This window comes from Coenobita brevimanus, chromosome 9, assembly GCF_032717465.1.
Source record: "Coenobita brevimanus isolate Jiangsu-jjx chromosome 9, ASM3271746v2, whole genome shotgun sequence".
In the NCBI taxonomy this organism is placed as follows: Eukaryota; Metazoa; Arthropoda; class Malacostraca; order Decapoda; family Coenobitidae; genus Coenobita; species Coenobita brevimanus.
Window position 1 is genome coordinate 1,390,001 of NC_136962.1, and position 22,766 is coordinate 1,412,766.

The window sequence follows — 22,766 nt, forward strand, 5'->3', positions numbered from 1 at the left end:
GCACCACTCATTGCTGGCATTGGATCCTTGTCACACACGAATGAAAAGTCCTTCACGATTTTTATTCCATAAACACGAAGGTGTGCGTGCTGACCACCTTGCTGTGCCTCCACCACTCCTTCCCTGAACTCAGTGAACTGGTCTGTGGATGCTGGTGCTGGTGTGGCTGTCCAGGGTGTCTTGCACATCTTACTCACAGACCTCCGTAAATCCCTCCTCAAATCCTGCCCTGTACAAGAGGCCAGTGATGTCTCAATGGACGTTCTCAGCCACCGGGAACCCTGTCAAGGAGCACACACACTGTGCTAGAGGGTGTTCAGTGTTTGCCAACACCTACACCGATGTAATAATGTTGATGGCGTGCTTGATGGTAAACTTCCTCCAAAAGCACTGCACCACATCACTCCCCGTCACCATGTGCTGTGTGGTGTGGTGGATGTAGTACACCAATGATGCCGTGACCCACACGCTGTAGCAGTGGTGTGTTGGGGCGGCAGGTGTACCACTGATGTTATCTACCCAGTCCTCCATGCCCTTGATAGCTCAGGGTGTTGTCCACCAGCAGGAAGAAACAGGTGGCAGGGCTGCTCCAGCTGGTATAGCCACACAGGTAGTGGGACAGGTACCCTGCCATATACGGCCAGCAGGGTGTGGTCAGTCAGGCCCTGAGGTTACTCTTACAAATAACCCCAAGGTACTTCATGTACCCTGCCAGTGCCTGGGGGTGGTCCCAGTGATACACAAGGAGGGGTTGGAGGTGAAAGTCCTCTGCATTCACACCAGGGAAGAAGCTGAGGCAGTTCTTGGCTGCCCTGAACCCTGTAGCACGTCATTCTTTCTTTGGCACATAATATGGGAGGTATGTTTTCAAAACAGGCCCATCTTATCAAAATTCAGAACCTGTTTTGGTGTCACCTTCCTGGAGGATTGCCTTCAGCTAGGCAGGGAAGGCCTCAGCCAGCACGTGGGCAGCACGCCAGCCTGGCCTCACATACGTCAAATCGTTCAAACCAACCTATGCTGGCCTTAACTCCTCCTTGGCCTCCATACCTTCCTTTCCCTGAGGTCCTGCCACGATTGAGAGCCGTACTACAGATGAAGGGGCTTTGCTCGATTCAAGAGAAACTCCATCTCCTCCATGATAGGCTTCCTTGCTGTGGTTATACATACTGCAGTGAAGGAAGGCATGTTCTTTGATGCTGTAATTATAGCATCTGATTTCTCCATGTCCACCAGGGCTGTGGACTGAGGCAACTTTACGGCATCAGCGAACTTGTTTGGTCCCTGCCCCTCTTTGGCACTTAAGTGTCTAATTTTGCGTCAGTAATACCACAATTTCACTCCTTTCCTACAAGCCAAGTTCTCTCCACGTTCTATCGCATGCAACACTATTTATACGGTATCTGCAGTCCTACTTGGTGTTAGTGATAGTGTTGCGATGGTCTTAGGCAAGCAAGGTTAGGTGACTCAGTGTGTCAGGAAAACGACCACAGACATGGGACACGAGAATGAGTGGGTGTGCGAGACAGTGTGTGGGTACGAAGACCACCACCTGTGCAAATCCAAGGGGGGATCTGTGCATGCAAGTATCGTGTGGCTGTGTTGGTTGTGGCAGCACAGTCAGCTTGCGTGTGTCACTGTGTCTGCACAAGATTCTCCAATACGGCCATGGCAAATGGTCTTAGGCGAAATTGTGACCAATATTTAAAACGTTATTCTAAAAAATGAGTATAACATGTACTGTACTACTGTTGTAATAATTTATCACATCGTAAACAGTCATACAGCGAGACATGACTGTGTGTATGTGCTGTATAGCAAGACCTGACTATATATACCAGCAATATAGCAAGACCTGACTACTGGAGTTTTAGCGAAATTGTGACCAATTTTTTTATGTTATTCCAAAAAAAATGTATAACTTGAATTACTGCTGTACCAATTTATCATATCACTTATTGTGTAGTTTATTAACAGTATTATACAACATGCAAATGTTCACAACTCAGGACTCCTTGCTCAATGCATGCTACAGCCTGTTGCAAAAGTGACTGTAGCACACGTTTCAAAGCCCCGGGATTGTTGCTGATACGTGCCACACTGTCCTGCACATGACACTATAATTCCTCAGGGTTTGGAACCTCTGTGGCACACACTTCGCTCTTAATGTGTTGCCACAGGTGCTGTATTCCATTATGCTAGAACAGCCTAACAAAGGATTACCTAAATGCTGTGTGTCCTGGACAATGGATCGGGTGAGGTGGCCCAGTGCCAAGGGCACCTCGGTCACCTGACATCACACCCCTTCACTTCTACCTGTAGGGGCACAATAAATGTGAGGTGTACGCCACAGAGGTTCCAAACCGTGAGGAATTGTGGCGTCGTGCACAGGACAGTGTGGCATGCATGAGCAACAGTCCCGGGGCTTTCGAAAGTGTGCAACAGTCAGTTCTACAACGGGCTCCAGCGTGCATTGAACAAGGAGGCTGGAGTTGTGAACATTTGCTGTAAATCTGCATGACATACCTGTGTCTAGCATGTTGTATAATACTGTTAATAAATTATATTGTACGTGATGGACGTCTCATGTACGATGCCCTGACTCCAACACATCCATAGCATATCTGTGAACAGTTGTAACTCTCAAACTACTGAGATTTTGCAATATGCTCATTTAGTAATTGGCATTCAGTATCGTCTCCGGAATACACCCCCTGATTTTTGCTACATATTTACCGAACACCCTGTATATGCGGTGTATAGCAAGACTTGACTGTATTTGTGATATAGCAAGACGTGACTATTTACCGCACAGCAAGACTTGACTACATATACTTCAAGAAAATAACAAACACTGATGTATACAGTAATCCCCCAATTATCTCGTTGGCTTCTGGCCTTCGCTTCCTTCTGCCATTAAAAAAAAAAATAATAATCATGATACACACATGTACAGTAGATACACACACACACACACACACACACACACATACAAAATCTTTCACAGTACCACAGTATTATACGTAGTGAAGGAGCTGTATGTTTTCCTGTAATACTGCACTGTTTATATTATTATTATTTATTATTATTAAAATGTTCAAATGGTTAACTAAATCTTTTACAGTACTGTTTATCAGGAAAAGTCTTATTTGGGGAGGAAAACTTATTTTGGGAGGGAAACTGTTTTTTGGGGTGGGGAGGAAAACTGTTATTTGGGGAGGAAAATGCTTTAGCTGGGGAGGAAAACTGGTATATGGGGAGGAAAATGCTTTAGCTGGGAAGGAAAACTGGTATATGGGGAGGAAAATGCTTTAGCTGGGGAGGAAAACTGGTATATGGGGAGGAAAATGCTTTAGCTGGGAAGGAAAACTGGTATATGGGGAGGAAAATGCTTTAGCTGGGGAGGAAAACTGGTATATGGGGAGGAAAATGCTTTAGCTGGGAAGGAAAACTGGTATATGGGGAGGAAAATGCTTTAGCTGGGAAGGAAAACTGGTATATGGGGAGGAAAATGCTTTAGCTGGGAAGGAAAACTGGTATATGGGGAGGAAAATGCTTTAGCTGGGAAGGAAAACTGGTATATGGGGAGGAAAATGCTTTAGCTGGGAAGGAAAACTGGTATATGGGGAGGAAAATGCATAATCTCAGGAGGAAAACTGTTATATGGGGAGGAAAATGCTTTATCTGGGAAGGAAAACTGTTGTATGGGGTTGTTTTTCCTGTTCAAATTGTTAAACAGTACAATACAGGTTTCCACTTACTGACAATTGATGTTGCAAGATTCCGTTGATGTGCAAATACCATCTATATCAATTTCTATCTATTTCCTGGTGGACGCCTTTCTATAAGCATTATTTAATTCAATGGGATTTATTTAAAAACTCTATCTATTTATTGACAGATGTCTTTATCCTGTAAGGGGTGGCCACAAACAAATCATCTCCATGTCACCCTGTCCCCTGCCAATTTACTGCCCTGCCCCCAGCTTACACCCCTTTCTCATACACCTCTCCTCTCCATCCCTCCAACTTACACCCTGTCTCTCATACACCTCTCCACTCCATCTCATCCTTGGTCTTCCCCTCCCTGTCCCTCTGGCATGTCAGTGTGCATATTAACATAAACAATCTAATATTTTCCACAGATGACAGTAAGAATATTTTATCAGGAGTGAGTGGAATGCATAGATGAACATGAGGAGACACTGTCACAGCCTGCCTTGGAAATAACACAGTAAAACCACACTATAATGGACTAATTGGGGCCCAAGCCATTCCGAGAAAAGCAAAATTCAGATATGAGTGACATGCGAATTGCCTCTGCTAACCCGAACTTTTTCCAATACATCAGACATTAGTCCGAGTGGTGCCAACGGGATTAAGGTGTCTGGCAATAGATAATTATTATTATTATTATTGTTGTTGTTGTTATAATTTTCCTTCCTCTGTTCACTACATTTAAAGAAAATAAAAATTGCCTTGCTCATAAATCCTTCTTGAAGATAGTTATGCATGTGAGGTTAATTTATGATGATTGTGATGGTAATGATGAAAATGGTAATGATGGTGATGATGACTGCAGTATCAATTCCCACATTAGTTTTGGATGATGATAATTATAATGATGATTGTGGTGGTGGTGGTGGTGATAGTAATGAAGATGACTAATGATGATGGTGATGATGACAATGATGTTCTCACATTATTTTTTAGATATGGACATGATTATAATATGATGATGAATGTGGTGGTGGTGGTGGTGATGGAAATGATGACATTGATTGTGATATTAACTCCCACGCTGGGTGAAGTAGTGGGAGAAATGTATAGGAGGTATAAAGTGATTGTAATGGGTGTGATATGAATGGAAGAGTAGGCACTGGTCCTGAGGATAACATAATGGGTTGTAATGGAGTACCAGGAGAAAATGATAATGGGAAGCAACTATAGGATGTGTCAGGAGAGGGGGTTGTGCATTTGTAACTCGTATTTCAAACACAAAGGTTCACATAAATATACATGGTGTAGAGGGAACGGGGATCGTGAAAGAAGCCTGATTGATTACATGCTCATAGAGAGGTCGACGATGGGAATGGTTGCTGATATGAGGGCCGTGAGAGGACAACGTGGAGGTCTGCCAGATCATATGATTGTGGTATGCAAGATGAAGCTGAGAGGAGTGAGGTGGATCAGGAGAGAGAGGAGCAGTCAGGGAGAAAGACTGAAAGTTGAGAAGCCGAGGATCAAAGAAATGGCAGATGATTACAGGACCAAAGTAGAGGAGGAGTTAGAATCAGTGAATTGGAATGAAATGGATCTGGACAGCCTGTGGAATGCAATATAGGGATTGCTTAGTTAGGAATGCTAAAGTGGTGTGTGGTGTGGCAAGAGTAACAACAAAAATCAAAGGTACAGCATGGTAGGATGAGGAGGTTAAGAGAGCAGTGGAGGAATAGAGGAAGAAGTGGCTAAAGTGGTTACAGGACAGGGGTTCAGTTGAAATAAGAACTGAATATATTGAAAGCAAGAAGCATGTAAAGAGACTAGTGAAGAGGAAAAAGGAGGAGGTAAATGAGGATCTTGGAAGAAAAATGAATGCAAACTACTCTGAAAACAGGAAGTTATTTTGGAAAGAGGTGTGGAAATGTAGACGTGAAAGTGGAAAGAAATGTGATGGTGTGAAGGATGTAAGTGGTAGATTATTAACCCATGGGAGTGAAGTAAGGACCAGATGGAAAGAATATTTTGAAAGCCTGATGAATGGGAATAGAGAGACCAGAGTGGCTGTAAACATGATTGGTTTTGGGGATGTGCAGAGAAGGAATGCAGTGCCAGGAGACATGACACTCGCACAGGTGAAGAGTGCTGTGAAGCAGGTGGGGTTGATGAGGTGTATGCAGAGATGCTTAAGTGTAGTGGAGAGAATGGAATGAAGTGCTGGTTGGAGATATGTAAGAAGGCATGGATGAGTGAAACTGTGCCAGCAGAATGGAAAAAGGCTGTGATTGTACCCCTGTACGGAAATAAAGGCGAGTGAAGTGAGTGCAAGAATTATCATGGCATAAGTTTATTGAGTGTGGTAGGGAAGGTATATGGAAGAATTGTTATAGAGAAAGTAAGAGAGATATCAGAAGTCCTAGTGAGTGATGAACAGGGTGGCTTTAGGAGTGGCAGAGGATGTGTGGATCAAATATTTGCAGTGAGACAGATAGCAGAGAAGGCTTGTGAGAAGGACCATAAGGTGTTTATGGCATTCATGGATCTGGAAAAAGCATACAACAAAGTAGATGGAAGAATTGTGAAAGGTTTTGCACATGTGTGGTGTAGATGGTAAGCTGGTAGGTGCTGTCAAGAGTTTTTATGATGGTAGAGAAGCATGTGTAAGGGTTAATGGACATCTAAGTGAATGGTTTACGAACAGTGTGGTCGTGCAACAAGGTTGTGTGATGTCCCTATGGATGTTCAATATATATATATGGATGGGGTGATGAGAGAAGTAAAAACACGAGTAATGGAGAGAGGGATGACATTGGTAATGAATGGTGATGGATGGAATATCTCAAATTTGTTGTATGCTGATGATGCAGTGCTGCTTGCAAGTACTGGACAAGAACTTGGTAGGCTAGTGCAGAGTTTTGCTGATGTCTGTGAGCATCGTGCCTTGAGAGTAAATGTAGAAAGGAGTAAAGTGATGGTTATTGAGAAAGAAGATGACTCCCAGTGCAATGTTGCAGTGAATGGAGAGAGACTGGAATTGGTGAGAGAGTTCAAATACCTGGGTAAAGTGATAGAAAAGAGAGGAAAATGTGCCAAAGAAGTAGAAAGTAGAGTGACACAAGGAAGGAAAGTAGCTGGTGCAATGAAGGCCTTGATAAGGAACAGAGACTTGAGTGTTGCAGCTGCACGAGGCTTACATGAAGGAGTGTTTGTGCCAACTTTAACATATGGATGTGGCATGAACATGAAAGTCAAGATTGAGAGCAGTGGAGATGGGACTGCTGAGGAATGTATGTGGAGTACAGAGGGTGGATAGGATAAGAAATAATGTGATTCGTGAAAGATGTGGAGTGAGGAAGTCAGTGGACACTAGAATCGAAGAGAGTGTACTGAGATGGTATGGTCATGTGGAGAGAATGGATAACAAGAGAGTGGAAAAAAAAGGTATAGCAGAGCGAATTTGAAGGAGGGAGGAGGTGAGGTAGGCCAAGGAGAAGGTGGAGGGATATGATGGATGTGTCTGTGGGGAAGAGAGATATGGAAGTCTATGAGGCAAGGGAACTGACAAGAGATTGAGCTGGCTGGATGAATGTTGTGAGGAGAAGTGCATGATCAGGAATTTGGCACCCCATTTTAATGTGACAGCGTCCGGATTGACTCTATCGGATACGTTTATGTGAAGCTACAGAACATGATGTTTTTGGTGTATCAGATACAGCCAGGATTCCAGGGGCTTGAATGATGAGTGAATGGAAGCGTGGCCTATTGGACTGGGCAAACTTGGGCTGTCTGGACGTTGCTACTCCTCACCCTGCCCTAGGGTGGGGAAGGAGGTCCAGAGGATGAGGATTTTTTTTTAATTTTTTATGTGAGGAAGAAGGAACCAAAGGCAACGATTACTTTTACATGATGGCAGATTATTATAATTATGATGATGATGATGTTCCTAATGATGATAATTTCCTGTTTCCTTGGATGATCATGAGGGTAATAATAATGATGATAATTTCCTCTTTCCTTTGATGGTGATGGTAATAATGATGATGATAGTAATGTTAATTTGCTGTTTCCTCTGATGATGATGATGGTAATAACAACAATGATATTAATTTCCCCTTTCTTTGGCAGGGACCCACGTATGCGCAGACTCCAGCAGAAGCAGGCAGAGCAGGCAGCGGCCAAGAACCCAGGGCCGGAGAAGCTGACATTTAAGGAGAAGATGAAGATGTTTGCGATGGAGACCGGAGAGGCAGAGACCCCCAAAGATAAAGTGAAGATAAGCAGGGCGCAGAGAGATATTGAGCACTGAGGGAGAGAGGAGAGGGTGGACGAAAGTAGAGAGAGATAAGAGAGTGGAGGAATAGAAGAGAGATATTATATGGTGATTTTACGAACAGAAACAATCCAACCAGTTTCATCTCTGAAATAGCTTAACACTTGCTTCTGTTGGGATATGGTTGTGGATTTGAATTTAAACTGATTACTTCTGTTGGGAAGCAGTCATAGATTTGAATTTGAACTGAGTGATGGTAGGAGCTGAGAAATGAGTTCAAAAATTATGAAAAAATGAGAAACAGAATTAATATAGGGAAAAGAGAAGTTATGAGTGATGATATGGGCCGAGAAATGAGTTAAATTATGAAAAAATGAGAAACAAAATGACGATAATGAGGATAAAATGAGAGAAATGAAATGTGTGATCTTGCATGGCTTGAGGATAGGGATATTTGTACAATTGGAGGGACAGATACTTCAAAAAAATGTACAGAATGTGAAAAGAATTGAGAGGTGATGAAGAAAGGCAAAAAATGATGAAGTGATGAAGGCATACTTTGAATAACAGTCAAGGTGATGAATTACCTTGAAAATTGATGAGATAATAAAAGGCTTTGAAAAATGATGATAGTGTGATGAGGTATTGATAAAGGCATACTTTGAAAAACTGTCAAGGTGATGAATTATGAAAAACCAATAGGTGACGAATTACCTTGAGGAACAGATGAGAAGGTGAATATGAAAAACAGATGAGGTGTTGAAGGTATATGAAAAACTGATTATGATAAACGTATTGGTGATGAAGTACTCCAAAAAAACTGATAAGGTGGCGAATTATTTTAAAAAACGGACAAGGTGGCAAATTACCTTGGAAAACGGATGAGATTAATGCTGTAAAAAGTAGTACTGGGTGTATGTACAGGTAAACACACACAGTCCATTAGAATTACATGTTAAAAAAATGCAAGTTATTACAGTTAGCAAATTAATAACTATAGATCAAACTCCCTTCTAATAATAACACTTTCAATTTCCCTTGTATAGCGTTTTTCAAATTCCCTCTTAATTGTAGGTTTTTAAAGTTTTTAAATGTTTAAAAAGAATATAATTTTTGATGTGATCCAGTTTTTAAAAATTTTCCTGAGATGTGGTCATTGGTTTTATTTATATTTTTTTCCCATGGTTTTGTGAATAATGTTTGACTCCTGCAGTTAAAAATTTATTCTTAGCTGGAACCATATTATTATTATTGTCAGTATTTCTTGTGATTCATTGTTTTAAATTTTTCTGACCTGGTACCATATTATTTTCTTGCATACATTTTTCCATTAACTTTTTTCATGTTTTTATGAGGAATATTGATGTGATTCAGTTTAATTTCTTTTTCATATATGAGACCATTATTATTATTATTATATTATTATTATTATTGTTGTGATGCATTTTGATCTGATAGTTATAAATTTTTCCTAGCAGGGCCATTATTATTAGTCATTATTTTTCTTATTATCATGACAATTATTATTATTTTGATGTTTATGTGAATAATATTGATGTGATCTGCATACTTGATCAAAAAACTATCTTTACACAGGTGATGACGGTTTCTCATTGAGCACTGTTGCTAATTGGGATTTTTACTTCAGGTAGTTATTTCTAAATGAACAAGCCAAATGGTTTCCTGTACACCAGGAAACCATTTACTATGCTGGGTGGTAACCATAACACCAAATTATGGCGCCAGTTGGTTTGGTGGGTTGCTTTCCAATCAGATTGAGCCGGCACAGGTTTATATCCAAGGGGTGGTTGGGGTTTATTGTTCATGTAATGCCACTCAGGGACGAGTGAGGCTGGTCACTCTCATCTTAAATGTCATCTTCAACTTGCCTAGCTCTGGCCTCCTATGCTTCTCATGGGGCAACACAGGATTAGATGATGGATGGATAGTTTGCTTCATATGTTGCGTAAAGTTCATTCATCTCGTTCTGGTAAAATCAGTAGCCGTCGTACTGACTAAATTACCAGCCATATGCAATAACTGGTGGTACTATGCAATATCCAGCACTGTGGTGTATCAACCAGCTCATAATCGGTAGCCAACCAGCACTGTTTTTACTGTATCATTACTGTAACACAATATCCGGCTCAACGTAAATATTGTGCCGATGGGGGTACTATGCAATATCTGGCACTGAGGCGTATCAACCAGCTCGTAAACAGTTACCACCCAGCGCTGTATTACTGTACTGTATCATTACTGTATTGTAATTTATGCTGAATTATGATCTTTACTCTTGGGAAAGTTTTTAAGATAGAGGGTTGAGACGGAAAGTAATACAATGTCCAGCACAACACCCAATATTGAGCCAAGGGGGGGTATGTACTACAATATCCAGCACTGAGGCGAAGCAACTTTTTAAGATAGAGGGTTGAGACGGAAAGTAATACAATGTCCAGCACAACACCCAATATTGAGCTGAGGGGGGGTATGTACTACAATATCCAGCACTGAGGCGAAGCAACTGGCACTGTATTAATGTACTGTATCATTACTGTCTTGTATTTTATGCTTAGTTTTCATCTTTTACTCAGGGGAAAGTTTATAGGATAGACGAGGGTTGAGATGGATAGTAACACAATATCCAGATTGATGCAAACACAGGTCCTGCCCTATGTGGATGGGGTAATGTTCCGAGACACAGCTCGTAAGCCAATTTTCTCCTAAGCTGAAAGTAAATTGATACACCTAACCAAATATTGAGCCGATGGAGGGGTGTACTATGCAATATCCGGCGTTTGGCATTATTCAGCGTACAGCGTGGTTGAATTAAAACGGATAGCAGAGTATATTGTATTTACTGGACTAATTCCATACGTCGTGTCCACTATTTCGAAACATAGCAATGCAAGGTTGTAAAGATAGTTTTTTGAGCAAGTTAAAAATTTTCTCATGACACCATTATTATTATGATTTATTATTATTATTATTGCCATTATTTTTTGTTATTTACTATTATTCCTGCTATTATTATTATTACTGATTGTTATTATTACTATTATTACTGGTTGTTGTTATTACTATTATTATTGCCACTGTTATTGCTGTTATTATTATTCTTGCTGATTATTATTATTATTATTGCCACTATTATTATTGTTATTATTATTATTATTGCTGATTATTATTATTATTGCCATTATTATTACTAATATTATTATTATTATTGGTGGACCAGTAACAGAGTATTTAAATGTAATCTATAATTTTCCACAATTACCATTCTACTATTTTAATAATTATGATATTAAAATTTTGATAGCTATAATTGCCTGATAATGACACTATTTCGTCATTATTTGCCTTTATTGATAATTGTCTTTATTAATGCCACTACTCTTGTCAGTTGAGGAAGCTCCCTAACACCTTTTCCTAAGCAACTTATTACATCTTATTCTCCATACTACTTGAGTCATTCCAATAAGCTCCCTAACACCTTTTCGTAAGCAACTTATTACATCTTACTCTCCATATTACTTAAGTCATTCCAATAAGCTCCCTAACACATTTTCCTGATCACTCCCTAACACCTTTTCCTAAGCAACTTAGTACATCTTACTCACCATATTACTTAAGTCATTCCAGTAAGCTCCCTAACACCTTTTCCTGAGCAGCTTATTACATCTCACTCTCCATATTACTTAAGTCATTCCAATAAGCTCCTAACACATTTTCCTAAGCAACTTATTACATCTTACTCTCCATATTACGTAATGCATTCCAGTAAGCTCCTTAACACCTTTTCCTAAGCAACTTGTTTAGATCTTACCCTCCATAGTACATAATGCATTCCAATAAGCTCCCTAACACCTTTTCCTATGCAGCTTAGTTTGTCTGTCACACCTTACCATAGAACAAATTATTCCAATATCACCACACTATCTGTCTATTGCCAGACATCTCTATCCCATAAGGGGTGGCCACAAACAAATCCCCTCCATGTCACCCTGTCCCCTGCCAACCTCTCCACTCCATCCCTCCATCTAATCCTTGGTTTCCCCTCCACCTCACTCATACTCTCCTAGTTAGTTTCATCTTCCTCTCCATATTACTTACATCATTCCATTAAGCTCCCTAACAACCTTTCCTAAGCAACTTTTGTTTAAATCTTACCCTCCAGATTACATAAATCATTCCAATATCGCCATACTGTCTCTGTTGCCAGACGCCTCAGTCCCATAAGGGGTGGTCACAAACAAATCACCTCCATATCACCCTGTCCCCTGCCATTTCATAGCCCCCCCCCCCTTTCATATGCCTCTCCACTCCATCCCTCCATCTCTTCCTTGGTCTACTGCTCCCTCTACTCCCCTCCACCTCACTCACATACACTCTCCTAGTCAGTCTCTCCATTCTCTCCACATGGCCTAAAGAATATTAACCAGTCATAATTAAAAACAAATAGGTAAGGAAGAGGCACAAGGAAGATCCCTAACACCTTTTCCTAAGCAACTTAGTTTGTCTATTACATCTTACTCTACATTACTCTGTCTAGATAATGTGCAACTGTAGACAAAAACAAATTGCCAAAGTGGTGGTGCTAGGGACCTTCCTAACACCTTTTCTTTAGCAACTTATTTTTCCTAGTACACCTTACTGTACATAAATCATTCCAATATCACCACACTTGTGCAAAAAGGATATTAACCAGCCATAACCAAAAATGAATCACTAAGGAAAAGATGCTTGGGAGCTTCCTAGCATCTTTTTGTAAGTAAATTATTTTGCCTATGACACTTCACTGCACATAATTCCAGTATCACCACTCATGCAGAAGGAAATTAACCTGTTAAACCAAAAGTGAATCACTAAGGAAAAGGTGTTAGGGAGCTTCCTCAACTGGTAAGAATATGAGAATCACAACACATGCAGAAGGAAATTAACCAGTCCTAACCAAGAATGAATCACTAAGGAACAGGTGTTAGGGAGCATCCTTAACTGATAAGAATGATAAACAGGGCCTTCCATAGAGCCAAATCTCACCGCATATGTGGATAGAAAATTTAATATAGCGCCTCCCCCATTTCCAATTTTTCTTTCCTGTATAGTGTAGTATTAGCACCATTACATATAGTCCCCTTCCCTTTCTTAGTCCCCCCTTCCCCTTCTTAGTCCCCCCCTTCCCCTTCTTAGTCCCCCCTTCCCCTTCTTAGTCCCCCCTTCCCCTTCTTAGTCCCCCCTTCCCCTTCTTAGTCCCCCCTTTCCCTTTCTCAGTCCCCCCTTCCCTTGTAGTCCAATATATTTTCCTTGTAAATAATTGACCTAAGAAACACATAGGCTATATATTGTCTTGATGGAATACACCTGCATCGTATACTTTCTTTGTGTTGCTAGGAGTGATGTATTGATGTTAGTGTGGCATGTCTGTTTTATTGCTCTTGTTTTACTAGTGTCAGTTGTAGAGCTATTTTTAAACTTACACACACATACACAGACATACATACATACACACGCACACACACACAGTTGTACATAATCGTTTTTGTTTGTTTTTTTAAATATATAGCTACAGTATTCACTATTCCTCATCCATGTACTGTCCTTTGATTCTTACACACACACACAGACAAAATACACAGAGACATACACAGACAGAGAAAGACCCTGAAGAGGACACACACACAGAATACACACACATACATAGACAGAAAATAGACACACACACACACACACACACAGATACCCTGAAGAGGAGAGAGAAACAAAAACAGACATACATGGAAACATACACACACACACACCGAGAGAGAGATATACACAGACATGGAGAGACACACACACACACACACAGAAGGTACCTTTTCACAGTCCCCCCTACTGTAAATAGCGAAAGCCAGCCCAACCCAACGTCTGTCGGCTTGTGGTGATAAACGAGACACAGTAAATAGTAGTGTAAGTCCCCTACGTCACAAATATGGTCCACCTTGATATGTTTGCCACGTTATCCGTTGCACCCCACTAGGCTAGGTAAATAGGGTAATTGAATTGTATATGTACATTTATCAGTCTGTTAATTGATCAGGTGGGGTGTGGGTGAGCTTCTAGGCCGGGTAGCAAACTGTATGTGTCTGTGATAAAGGTGGACCCTGGATGCCACTCATACCCCACACACCACACAGTAAAAAATACAAAATAAAGATTTTATTATCTATTAAATACTGTATTATCATTGTACCATGTTACTGTGTAATTCTGTTGATCATGTGTCAATGTGTGCTTGTCAATACCATGGAATGACATCAGCATCAACATCATGAACACCACCACCATGAGCAACAAGCTGCAGCCCCAGCCCGCACCCGCGGCAGCAGCAGCAGCCCGCACCCGCGGCAGCAGCAGCAGCCCGCACCCGCGGCAGCAGCAGCAGCCCGCAGCCCGCACCAGTAGCCCGACAGCAGCAGCCCGCACCCGCAGCAGCAGCCCGCACCCGCAGCAGCAGCAGCAGCAGCCCGCACCCGCAGCAGCAGCCCGCACCCGCAGCAGCAGCCCGCACCCGCAGCATGCAGCAGCAGCAGCAGCAGCATGCACCAGCAGCAGCAGCAGCAGCATGCACCAGCAGCAGCAGCAGCAGCATGCACCAGCAGCAGCAGCAGCAGCATGCACCAGCAGCAGCAGCAGCAGCATGCACCAGCAGCAGCAGCAGCAGCATGCACCAGCAGCAGCAGCAGCAGCATGCACCAGCAGCAGCAGCAGCAGCATGCACCAGCAGCAGCAGCAGCAGCAGCAGCAGCAGCAGCATGCACCAGCAGCAGCAGCATGCACCAGCAGCAGCAGCAGCATGCACCAGCAGCATGCAGCAGCAGCTGCAGCAGCAGCATGCACCAGCAGCATGCACCAGCAGCAGCAGCAGCAGCATGCACCAGCAGCAGCAGCAGCAGCATGCACCAGCAGCATGCACCAGCAGCATGCAGCAGCAGCATGCACCAGCAGCATGCACCAGCAGCATGCACCAGCAGCAGCAGCAGCAGCAGCAGCAGCATGCACCAGCAGCAGCATGCACCAGCAGCAGCATGCACCAGCAGCAGCATGCACCAGCAGCAGCATGCACCAGCAGCAGCAGCAGCACCAGCAGCAGCATGCACCAGCAGCAGCAGCAGCACCAGCAGCAGCAGCAGCAGCAGCAGCAGCACCAGCACCAGCAGCAGCAGCAGCAGCAGCAGCACCAGCATGCACCAGCAGCAGCAGCAGCAGCAGCAGCATGCACCAGCAGCAGCAGCATGCACCAGCAGCATGCACCAGCAGCAGCAGCATGCACCAGCAGCAGCAGCAGCAGCAGCATGCACCAGCAGCAGCAGCAGCAGCAGCATGCACCAGCAGCAGCAGCAGCAGCAGCATGCACCAGCAGCAGCAGCATGCACCAGCAGCAGCAGCACCAGCAGCAGCAGCATGCACCAGCAGCAGCAGCACCAGCAGCATGCACCAGCAGCAGCATGCACCAGCAGCATGCACCAGCAGCAGCAGCACCAGCAGCAGCAGCACCAGCAGCATGCACCAGCAGCATGCACCAGCAGCAGCATGCACCAGCAGCATGCACCAGCAGCAGCAGCAGCATGCACCAGCAGCAGCAGCAGCATGCACCAGCAGCATGCACCAGCAGCATGCACCAGCAGCATGCACCAGCAGCAGCAGCAGCATGCACCACCAGCAGCAGCAGCATGCACCAGCAGCAGCAGCAGCATGCACCAGCAGCAGCAGCAGCATGCACCAGCAGCAGCATGCACCAGCAGCAGCATGCACCAGCAGCATGCACCAGCAGCAGCATGCACCAGCAGCAGCATGCACCAGCAGCAGCATGCAGCAGCAGCAGCATGCAGCAGCATGCACCAGCATGCACCAGCAGCAGCAGCAGCAGCAGCAGCATGCACCAGCAGCAGCAGCAGCAGCAGCAGCAGCATGCACCAGCAGCAGCAGCAGCAGCAGCAGCAGCAGCAGCAGCAGCAGCATCCAGCAGCAGCAGCAGCAGCAGCATCCAGCAGCAGCAGCAGCAGCATGCACCAGCAGCAGCAGCAGCAGCATGCACCAGCAGCAGCAGCAGCAGCATGCACCAGCAGCAGCAGCAGCAGCATGCACCAGCAGCAGCAGCAGCAGCATGCACCAGCAGCAGCAGCAGCAGCATGCACCAGCAGCAGCAGCAGCAGCAGCAGCAGCATGCACCAGCAGCAGCAGCAGCAGCATGCACCAGCAGCAGCAGCAGCAGCATGCACCAGCAGCAGCAGCAGCAGCATGCACCAGCAGCAGCAGCAGCAGCATGCACCAGCAGCAGCAGCAGCAGCATGCACCAGCAGCAGCAGCAGCAGCAGCAGCATGCACCAGCAGCAGCAGCATGCACCAGCAGCAGCAGCATGCACCAGCAGCAGCAGCAGCAGCATGCACCAGCAGCAGCAGCAGCAGCAGCATGCACCAGCAGCAGCAGCAGCAGCAGCATGCACCAGCAGCAGCAGCAGCAGCATGCAGCAGCAGCATGCACCAGCAGCAGCAGCAGCAGCAGCAGCATGCAGCAGCATGCACCAGCAGCAGCAGCAGCAGCAGCATGCACCAGCAGCAGCAGCATGCACCAGCAGCAGCAGCAGCAGCAGCATGCACCAGCAGCAGCAGCAGCAGCAGCATGCACCAGCAGCAGCAGCATGCACCAGCAGCAGCAGCATGCACCAGCAGCAGCATGCACCAGCAGCAGCAGCAGCATGCACCAGCAGCAGCAGCATGCACCACCAGCAGCACCAGCAGCAGCAGCATGCACCAGCAGCAGCAGCATGCAGCAGCAGCATGCAGCAGCATGCACCAGCAGCAGCAGCATGCAGCAGCATGCACCAGCAGCAGCAGCATGCACCAGCAGCAGCAGCAGCAGCAGCATGCACCAGCAGCAGCAGCATGCACCAGCAGCAGCAGCAGCAGCAGCATGCACCAGCAGCAGCAGCAGCAGCATGCACCAGCAGCAGCATGCACCAGCAGCAGCAGCAGCAGCATGCACCAGCAGCAGCAGCAGCAGCATGCACCAGCAGCACCAGCAGCAGCAGCAGCAGCATGCAGCAGCAGCATGCACCAGCAGCAGCAGCAGCATGCACCAGCAGCAGCAGCAGCAGCAGCATGCACCAGCAGCAGCAGCATGCACCAGCAGCAGCAGCATGCACCAGCAGCAGCAGCAGCACCAGCAGCAGCAGCATGCACCAGCAGCAGCAGCATGCACCAGCAGCAGCAGCAGCAGCATGCACCAGCAGCAGCAGCATGCACCAGCAGCAGCAGCAGCAGCATGCACCAGCAGCAGCAGCATGCACCAGCAGCAGCAGCAGCAGCAGCAGCATGCACCAGCAGCAGCAGCAGCAGCAGCATGCACCAGCAGCAGCAGCAGCAGCAGCATGCACCAGCAGCAGCAGCAGCAGCAGCATGCACCAGCAGCAGCAGCAGCAGCAGCATGCACCAGCAGCAGCAGCAGCATGCACCAGCAGCAGCAGCAGCATGCACCAGCAGCAGCATGCACCAGCAGCATGCACCAGCAGCAGCAGCAGCAGCAGCAGCATGCACCAGCAGCATGCACCAGCAGCATGCAGCAGCAGCAGCAGCAGCATGCACCAGCATGCACCAGCATGCACCAGCAGCAGCATGCAGCAGCAGCATGCATGCAGCAGCAAGCAGCAGCAGCATGCAGCAGCAGCATGCATGCAGCAGCAAGCAGCAGCAGCATGCAGCAGCAGCATGCATGCAGCAGCAAGCAGCAGCAGCATGCAGCAGCAGCAGCAGCCAGCAGCATGCAGCAGCAGCAGCAGCCAGCAGCATGCAGCAGCAGCAGCCCGCAGCCCGCAGCAGCAGCAGCCCGCAGCCCGCACCCGCAGCAGCAGCAGCCCGCAGCCCGCACCCGCAGCAGCAGCAGCAGCCCGCACCCGCAGCAGCAGCAGCAGCAGCAGCAGCAGCCCGCACCCGCAGCAGCAGCAGCAGCAGCAGCAGCAGCAGCCCGCACCCGCAGCAGCAGCAGCAGCAGCAGCAGCCCGCACCCGCAGCAGCAGCAGCCCGCACCCGCAGCAGCAGCAGCAGCCCACACCCACACCCGCACCCGCAGCAGCAGCAGCAGCAGCAGCCCGCAGCAGCAGCAGCAGCAGCCCGCACCCGCAGCAGCAGCAGCAGCCCGCAGCCCGCACCCGCAGCAGCAGCCCGCACCCGCAGCAGCAGCAGCAGCAGCCAGCAGCCCGCACCCGCACCCGCAGCAGCAACAGCCCGCAGCAGCAGCAGCAGCCAGCAACCGCAGCAGCAGCAGCAGCAGCAGCCAGCAACCGCAGCAGCAGCAGCAGCAGCCAGCAGCCAGGGCCCCAGCAGCAGCAGCAGCAGCCAGCAGCCAGGGCCCCAGCAGCAGCAGCAGCAGCCAGCAGCCAGGGCCCCAGCAGCAGCAGCAGCAGCAGCCCGCACCCGCAGCAGCAGCAGCCCGCACCCGCAGCAGCAGCCCGCACCCGCAGCAAGCAGCCTGCAGCAGCAGCAGCAGCAGCAGCAGCAGCAGCAGCGGCCAGCAGCCTGCAGCAGCAGCAGCCTGCAGCAGCAGCAGCCCGCAGCCTGCAGCCAGCAGCAGCCTGCAGCCAGCAGCAGCCTGCAGCCCGCACCCGCACCCGCAGCAGCAGCAGCCCGCAGCAGCAGCAGCAGCAGCAGCAGCAGCAGCAGCCCGCAGCAGCAGCAGCAGCCAGCAACCGCAGCAGTAGCCAGCAACCGCAGCAGCAGCAGCAGCCAGCAACCGCAGCAGCAGCAGCCCGCAGCAGCAGTAGCAGCAGCCCGCAGCAGCAGTAGCAGCAGCAGCCCGTAGCAGCAGCAGCCCGCAGCAGCAGCAGCCCGCAGCAGCAGCAGTAGCAGCAGCAGCAGCCCGCAGCAGCAGCAGTAGCAGCAGCAGCAGCCCGCAGCAGCAGCAGTAGCAGCAGCAGCAGCCCGCAGCAGCAGCAGTAGCAGCAGCAGCAGCCCGCAGTAGCAGCAGCAGCCCGCAGCAGCAGCAGCCCGCAGTAGCAGCAGCAGCCCGCAGCAGCAGCAGCCGCCAGCAGCAGCAGCCAGCAGCAGCAGCCAGCACCAGCAGCAGCAGCAGCAGCAGCAGCAGCAGCCCGCAGCCTGCAGCAGCAGCAGCCCGCAGCCTGCAGCAGCAGCAGCCCGCACCAGCAGCAGCAGCAGCAGCAGCACGCAGCCTGCAGCAACAGCAGCCCGCAGCAGCAGCAGCAGCAGCAGCCCGCAGCAGCAGCAGCAGCAGCCCGCACCAGCCAGCCGTAGCAGCAGCCAGCCGTAGCAGCAGCCCGCAGCAGCAGCAGCCCGCAGCAGCAGCAGCCCGCAGCAGCAGCAGCAGCAGCAGCAAAAGCCCGCAGCCTGCAGCAGCAGCGGCAGCAGCAGCCCCTACCCAGCGCCCCGGCAGCAGCAGCCCCTACCCAGCGCCCTGGCTGCGGGCTGCTGCTGCCGGGGCAGCAGCAGCCAGCAGCCAGGGCCCCAGCAGCAGCAGCAGCAGCCAGCAGCCAGGGCCCCAGCAGCAGCAGCAGCAGCAGCAGCCAGCAGCCAGGGCCCCAGCAGCAGCAGCCCGCAGCCAGGGCGCCGGCGGCAGCAGCCCCTACCCAGCGCCCCCGGCGGCAGCAGCAGCAGCCCCTACCCAGCGCCCCCGGCGGCAGCAGCAGCAGCCCCTACCCAGCGCCCCCGGCGGCAGCAGCAGCAGCCCCTACCCAGCGCCCCCGGCGGCAGCAGCAGCAGCCCCTACCCAGCGCCCCCGGCGGCAGCAGCAGCAGCCCCTACCCAGCGCCCCCGGCGGCAGCAGCAGCAGCCCCTACCCAGCGCCCCCGGCGGCAGCAGCAGCAGCCCCTACCCAGCGCCCCCGGCGGCAGCAGCAGCAGCCCCTACCCAGCGCCCCCGACGGCAGCAGCCTGCAGCCAGGGCCCCAGCGGCAGCAGCCCCTATCCAGCTCTCCCGGCAGCAGCAGCAGCCTGAGGCCAGGGCGCCCCCGGCAGCCAGCAGCAGCCTGAGGCCAGGGCGCCCCCGGCAGCAGCCAGGGCCCCAGCAGCAGCAGCCAGCAGCAGCAGCCAGCAGCCAGGGCCCCAGCAGCAGCAGCAGCAGCAGCAGCCAGGGCCCCAGCAGCAGCAGCAGCAGCAGCAGCAGCCAGGGCCCCAGCAGCAGCAGCAGCAGCAGCCAGCAGCAGCAGCAGCCAGCAGCCAGGGCCCCAGCAGCAGCAGCAGCCAGCAGCCAGGGCCCCAGCAGCAGCAGCAGCAGCAGCAGCCAGCAGCCAGGGCCCCAGCAGCAGCAGCAGCCAGCAGCCAGGGCCCCAGCAGCAGCAGCAGCCAGCAGCCAGGGCGCCCCCGGCAGCAGCAGCAGCAGCCCACGGCCAGGGCGCCCCCGGCAGCAGCAGCAGCAGCCCGCGGCCAGGGCGCCCCCGGCAGCAGCAGCAGCAGCCCGCAGCCAGGGCGCCCCCGGCAGCAGCAGCAGCCCGCGGCCAGGGCGCCCCCGGCAGCAGCAGCCCCTACCCAGCGCTCCCGGCGGCAGGAGCAGCCCGCGGCCAGGGCGCCCCCGGCGGCAGCAGCCCCTACCCAGCGCCGGCGGCAGCAGCCCCTACCCAGCGCCCCCGGCAGCAGCAGCCCCTACCCAGCGCCCCAGGCAGCAGCAGCAGCCCCTACCCGCGCCCCAGGCAGCAGCAGCAGCCCCTACCCAGCGCCCCAGGCAGCAGCAGCCCCGCCCCCGCGCCCCAGGCAGCAGCAGCAGCCCCTACCCAGCGCCCCAGGCAGCAGCAGCAGCCCCTACCCAGCGCCCCAGGCAGCAGCAGCAGCCCCTACCCAGCGCCCCAGGCAGCAGCAGCAGCCCCTACCCAGCGCCCAACGCAGCAGCAGCAGCAGCCCCTACCCAGCGCCCCAGGCAGCAGCAGCAGCAGCCCCTACCCAGCGCCCCAGGCAGCAGCAGCAGCAGCCCCTACCCAGCGCACCAGGCTGCAGCAGCAGCAGCCCCTACCCAGCGCCCCAGGCAGCAGCAGCAGCCCCTACCCAGCGCCCCAGGCAGCAGCAGCAGCCCCGACCCAGCCCCCCAGGCAGCAGCAGCAGCCCCTACCCAGCGCCCCAGGCAGCAGCGCCAGCCCCGACCCAGCGCACCAGCAGCAGCAGCAGCCCCTACCCAGCGCCCCAGGCAGCAGCAGCAGCCCCTACCCAGCGCCCCAGGCAGCAGCAGCAGCCCCTACCCAGCGCCCCAGCAGCAGCAGCCCCTACCCAGCACCCCCGGCGGCAGCAGCCCCTACCCAGCACCCCCGGCGGCAGCAGCCCCTACCCAGCACCCCCGGCGGCAGCAGCCCCTACCCAGCACCCCCGGCGGCAGCAGTCCCTACCCAGCGCCCCCGGCAGTAGCAGTCCCTACCCAGTGCCCCCGGCAGTAGCAGCTCCTACCCAGCGCCCCCGGCAGCAGCAGCCTGCAGCCAGGGCTCCAGCAGCAGCAGCACCTACCCTGCACCCACAGCAGATGCTGCTGCTGAAGGCACTGGGTAGAGGCTGCCACTGCTGGGGCACTGGCTGTGGACTGTTACCGCCGCTGGGGCACTGGCTATGGAGTGCTGTTGGTGGGGCACTGGCTGTGGACTGCTGTTGACTGCTGGGGCACTGGCTGTGGAGTGCTGTTGGTGGGGCACTGGCTGTGGACTGCTGTTGACTGCTGGGGCACTGGCTGTGGACTGCTGTTGACTGCTGGGGCACTGGCTGTGGACTGCTGGGGCACTGGCTGTGGACTGCTGTTGACTGCTGGGGCACTGGCTGTGGACTGCTGTTGACTGCTGGGGCACTGGCTGTGGACTGCTGGGGCACTGGCTGTGGACTGCTGGGGCACTGGCTGTGGACTGCTGGGGCACTGGCTGTGGACTGCTGGGGCACTGGCTGTGGACTGCTGTGGACTGCTGGGGCACTGGCTGTGGACTGCTGTGGACTGCTGGGGCACTGGCTGTGGACTGCTGTTGACTGCTGGGGCACTGGCTGTGGACTGCTGTTGACTGCTGGGGCACTGGCTGTGGACTGCTGTTGACTGCTGGGGCACTGGCTGTGGACTGCTGCTGCTGCTGGGGCACTGGCTGTGGACTGCTGCTGCTGCTGGGGCACTGGCTGTGGACTGCTGCTGCTGCTGGGGCACTGGCTGTGGACTGCTGCTGCTGCTGGGGCACTGGCTGTGGACTGCTGCTGCTGCTGGGGCACTGGCTGTGGACTGCTGCTGCTGCTGGGGCACTGGCTGTGGACTGCTGCTGCTGCTGGGGCACTGGCTGTGGACTGCTGCTGCTGCTGGGGCACTGGCTGTGGACTGCTGCTGCTGCTGGGGCACTGGCTGGGGGCTGCTGCTACTGGGGCACTGGCTGGGGGCTGCTGCTACTGGGGCACTGGCTGGGGGCTGCTGCTACTGGGGCACTGGCTGGGGGCTGCTGCTGCTGGGGCACTGGCACTGGCTGGGGTCTGCTGCTGCTGGGGCACTGGCTGGGGTCTGCTGCTGCTGGGGCACTGGCTGGGGTCTGCTGCTACTGGGGCACTGGCTGGGGTCTGCTGCTACTGGGGCACTGGCTGGGGTCTGCTGCTACTGGGGCACTGGCTGGGGTCTGCTGCTACTGGGGCACTGGCTGGGGTCTGCTGCTACTGGAGCACTGGCTGGGGTCTGCTGCTACTGGGGCACTGGCTGGGGGCTGCTGCTACTGGGGCACTGGCTACTGCTGCTACTCGAGTGCTGATTGCAGGCTGCAGATCAACTATCACACGAGGAGGAATAGAAAC

General features: G+C 51.3%; 1 protein-coding gene across 1 annotated transcript in view; it reads left to right on the top strand.

Annotated features, from left to right (window-relative positions):
• Nucleotides 1-8,159, top strand: part of cno (adherens junction formation factor afadin) — a 284,268-nt gene extending 276,109 nt beyond the window's left edge. The window contains exon 30 of the mRNA XM_080280060.1: nt 7,845-8,159. Coding sequence (XP_080136186.1) covers nt 7,845-8,025 — 181 coding nt within the window. The 3' untranslated portion in view covers nt 8,026-8,159. The remainder of the gene's footprint in view (nt 1-7,844) is intronic.
• The last annotated feature ends 14,607 nt before the right edge of the window (nt 8,160-22,766 follow it).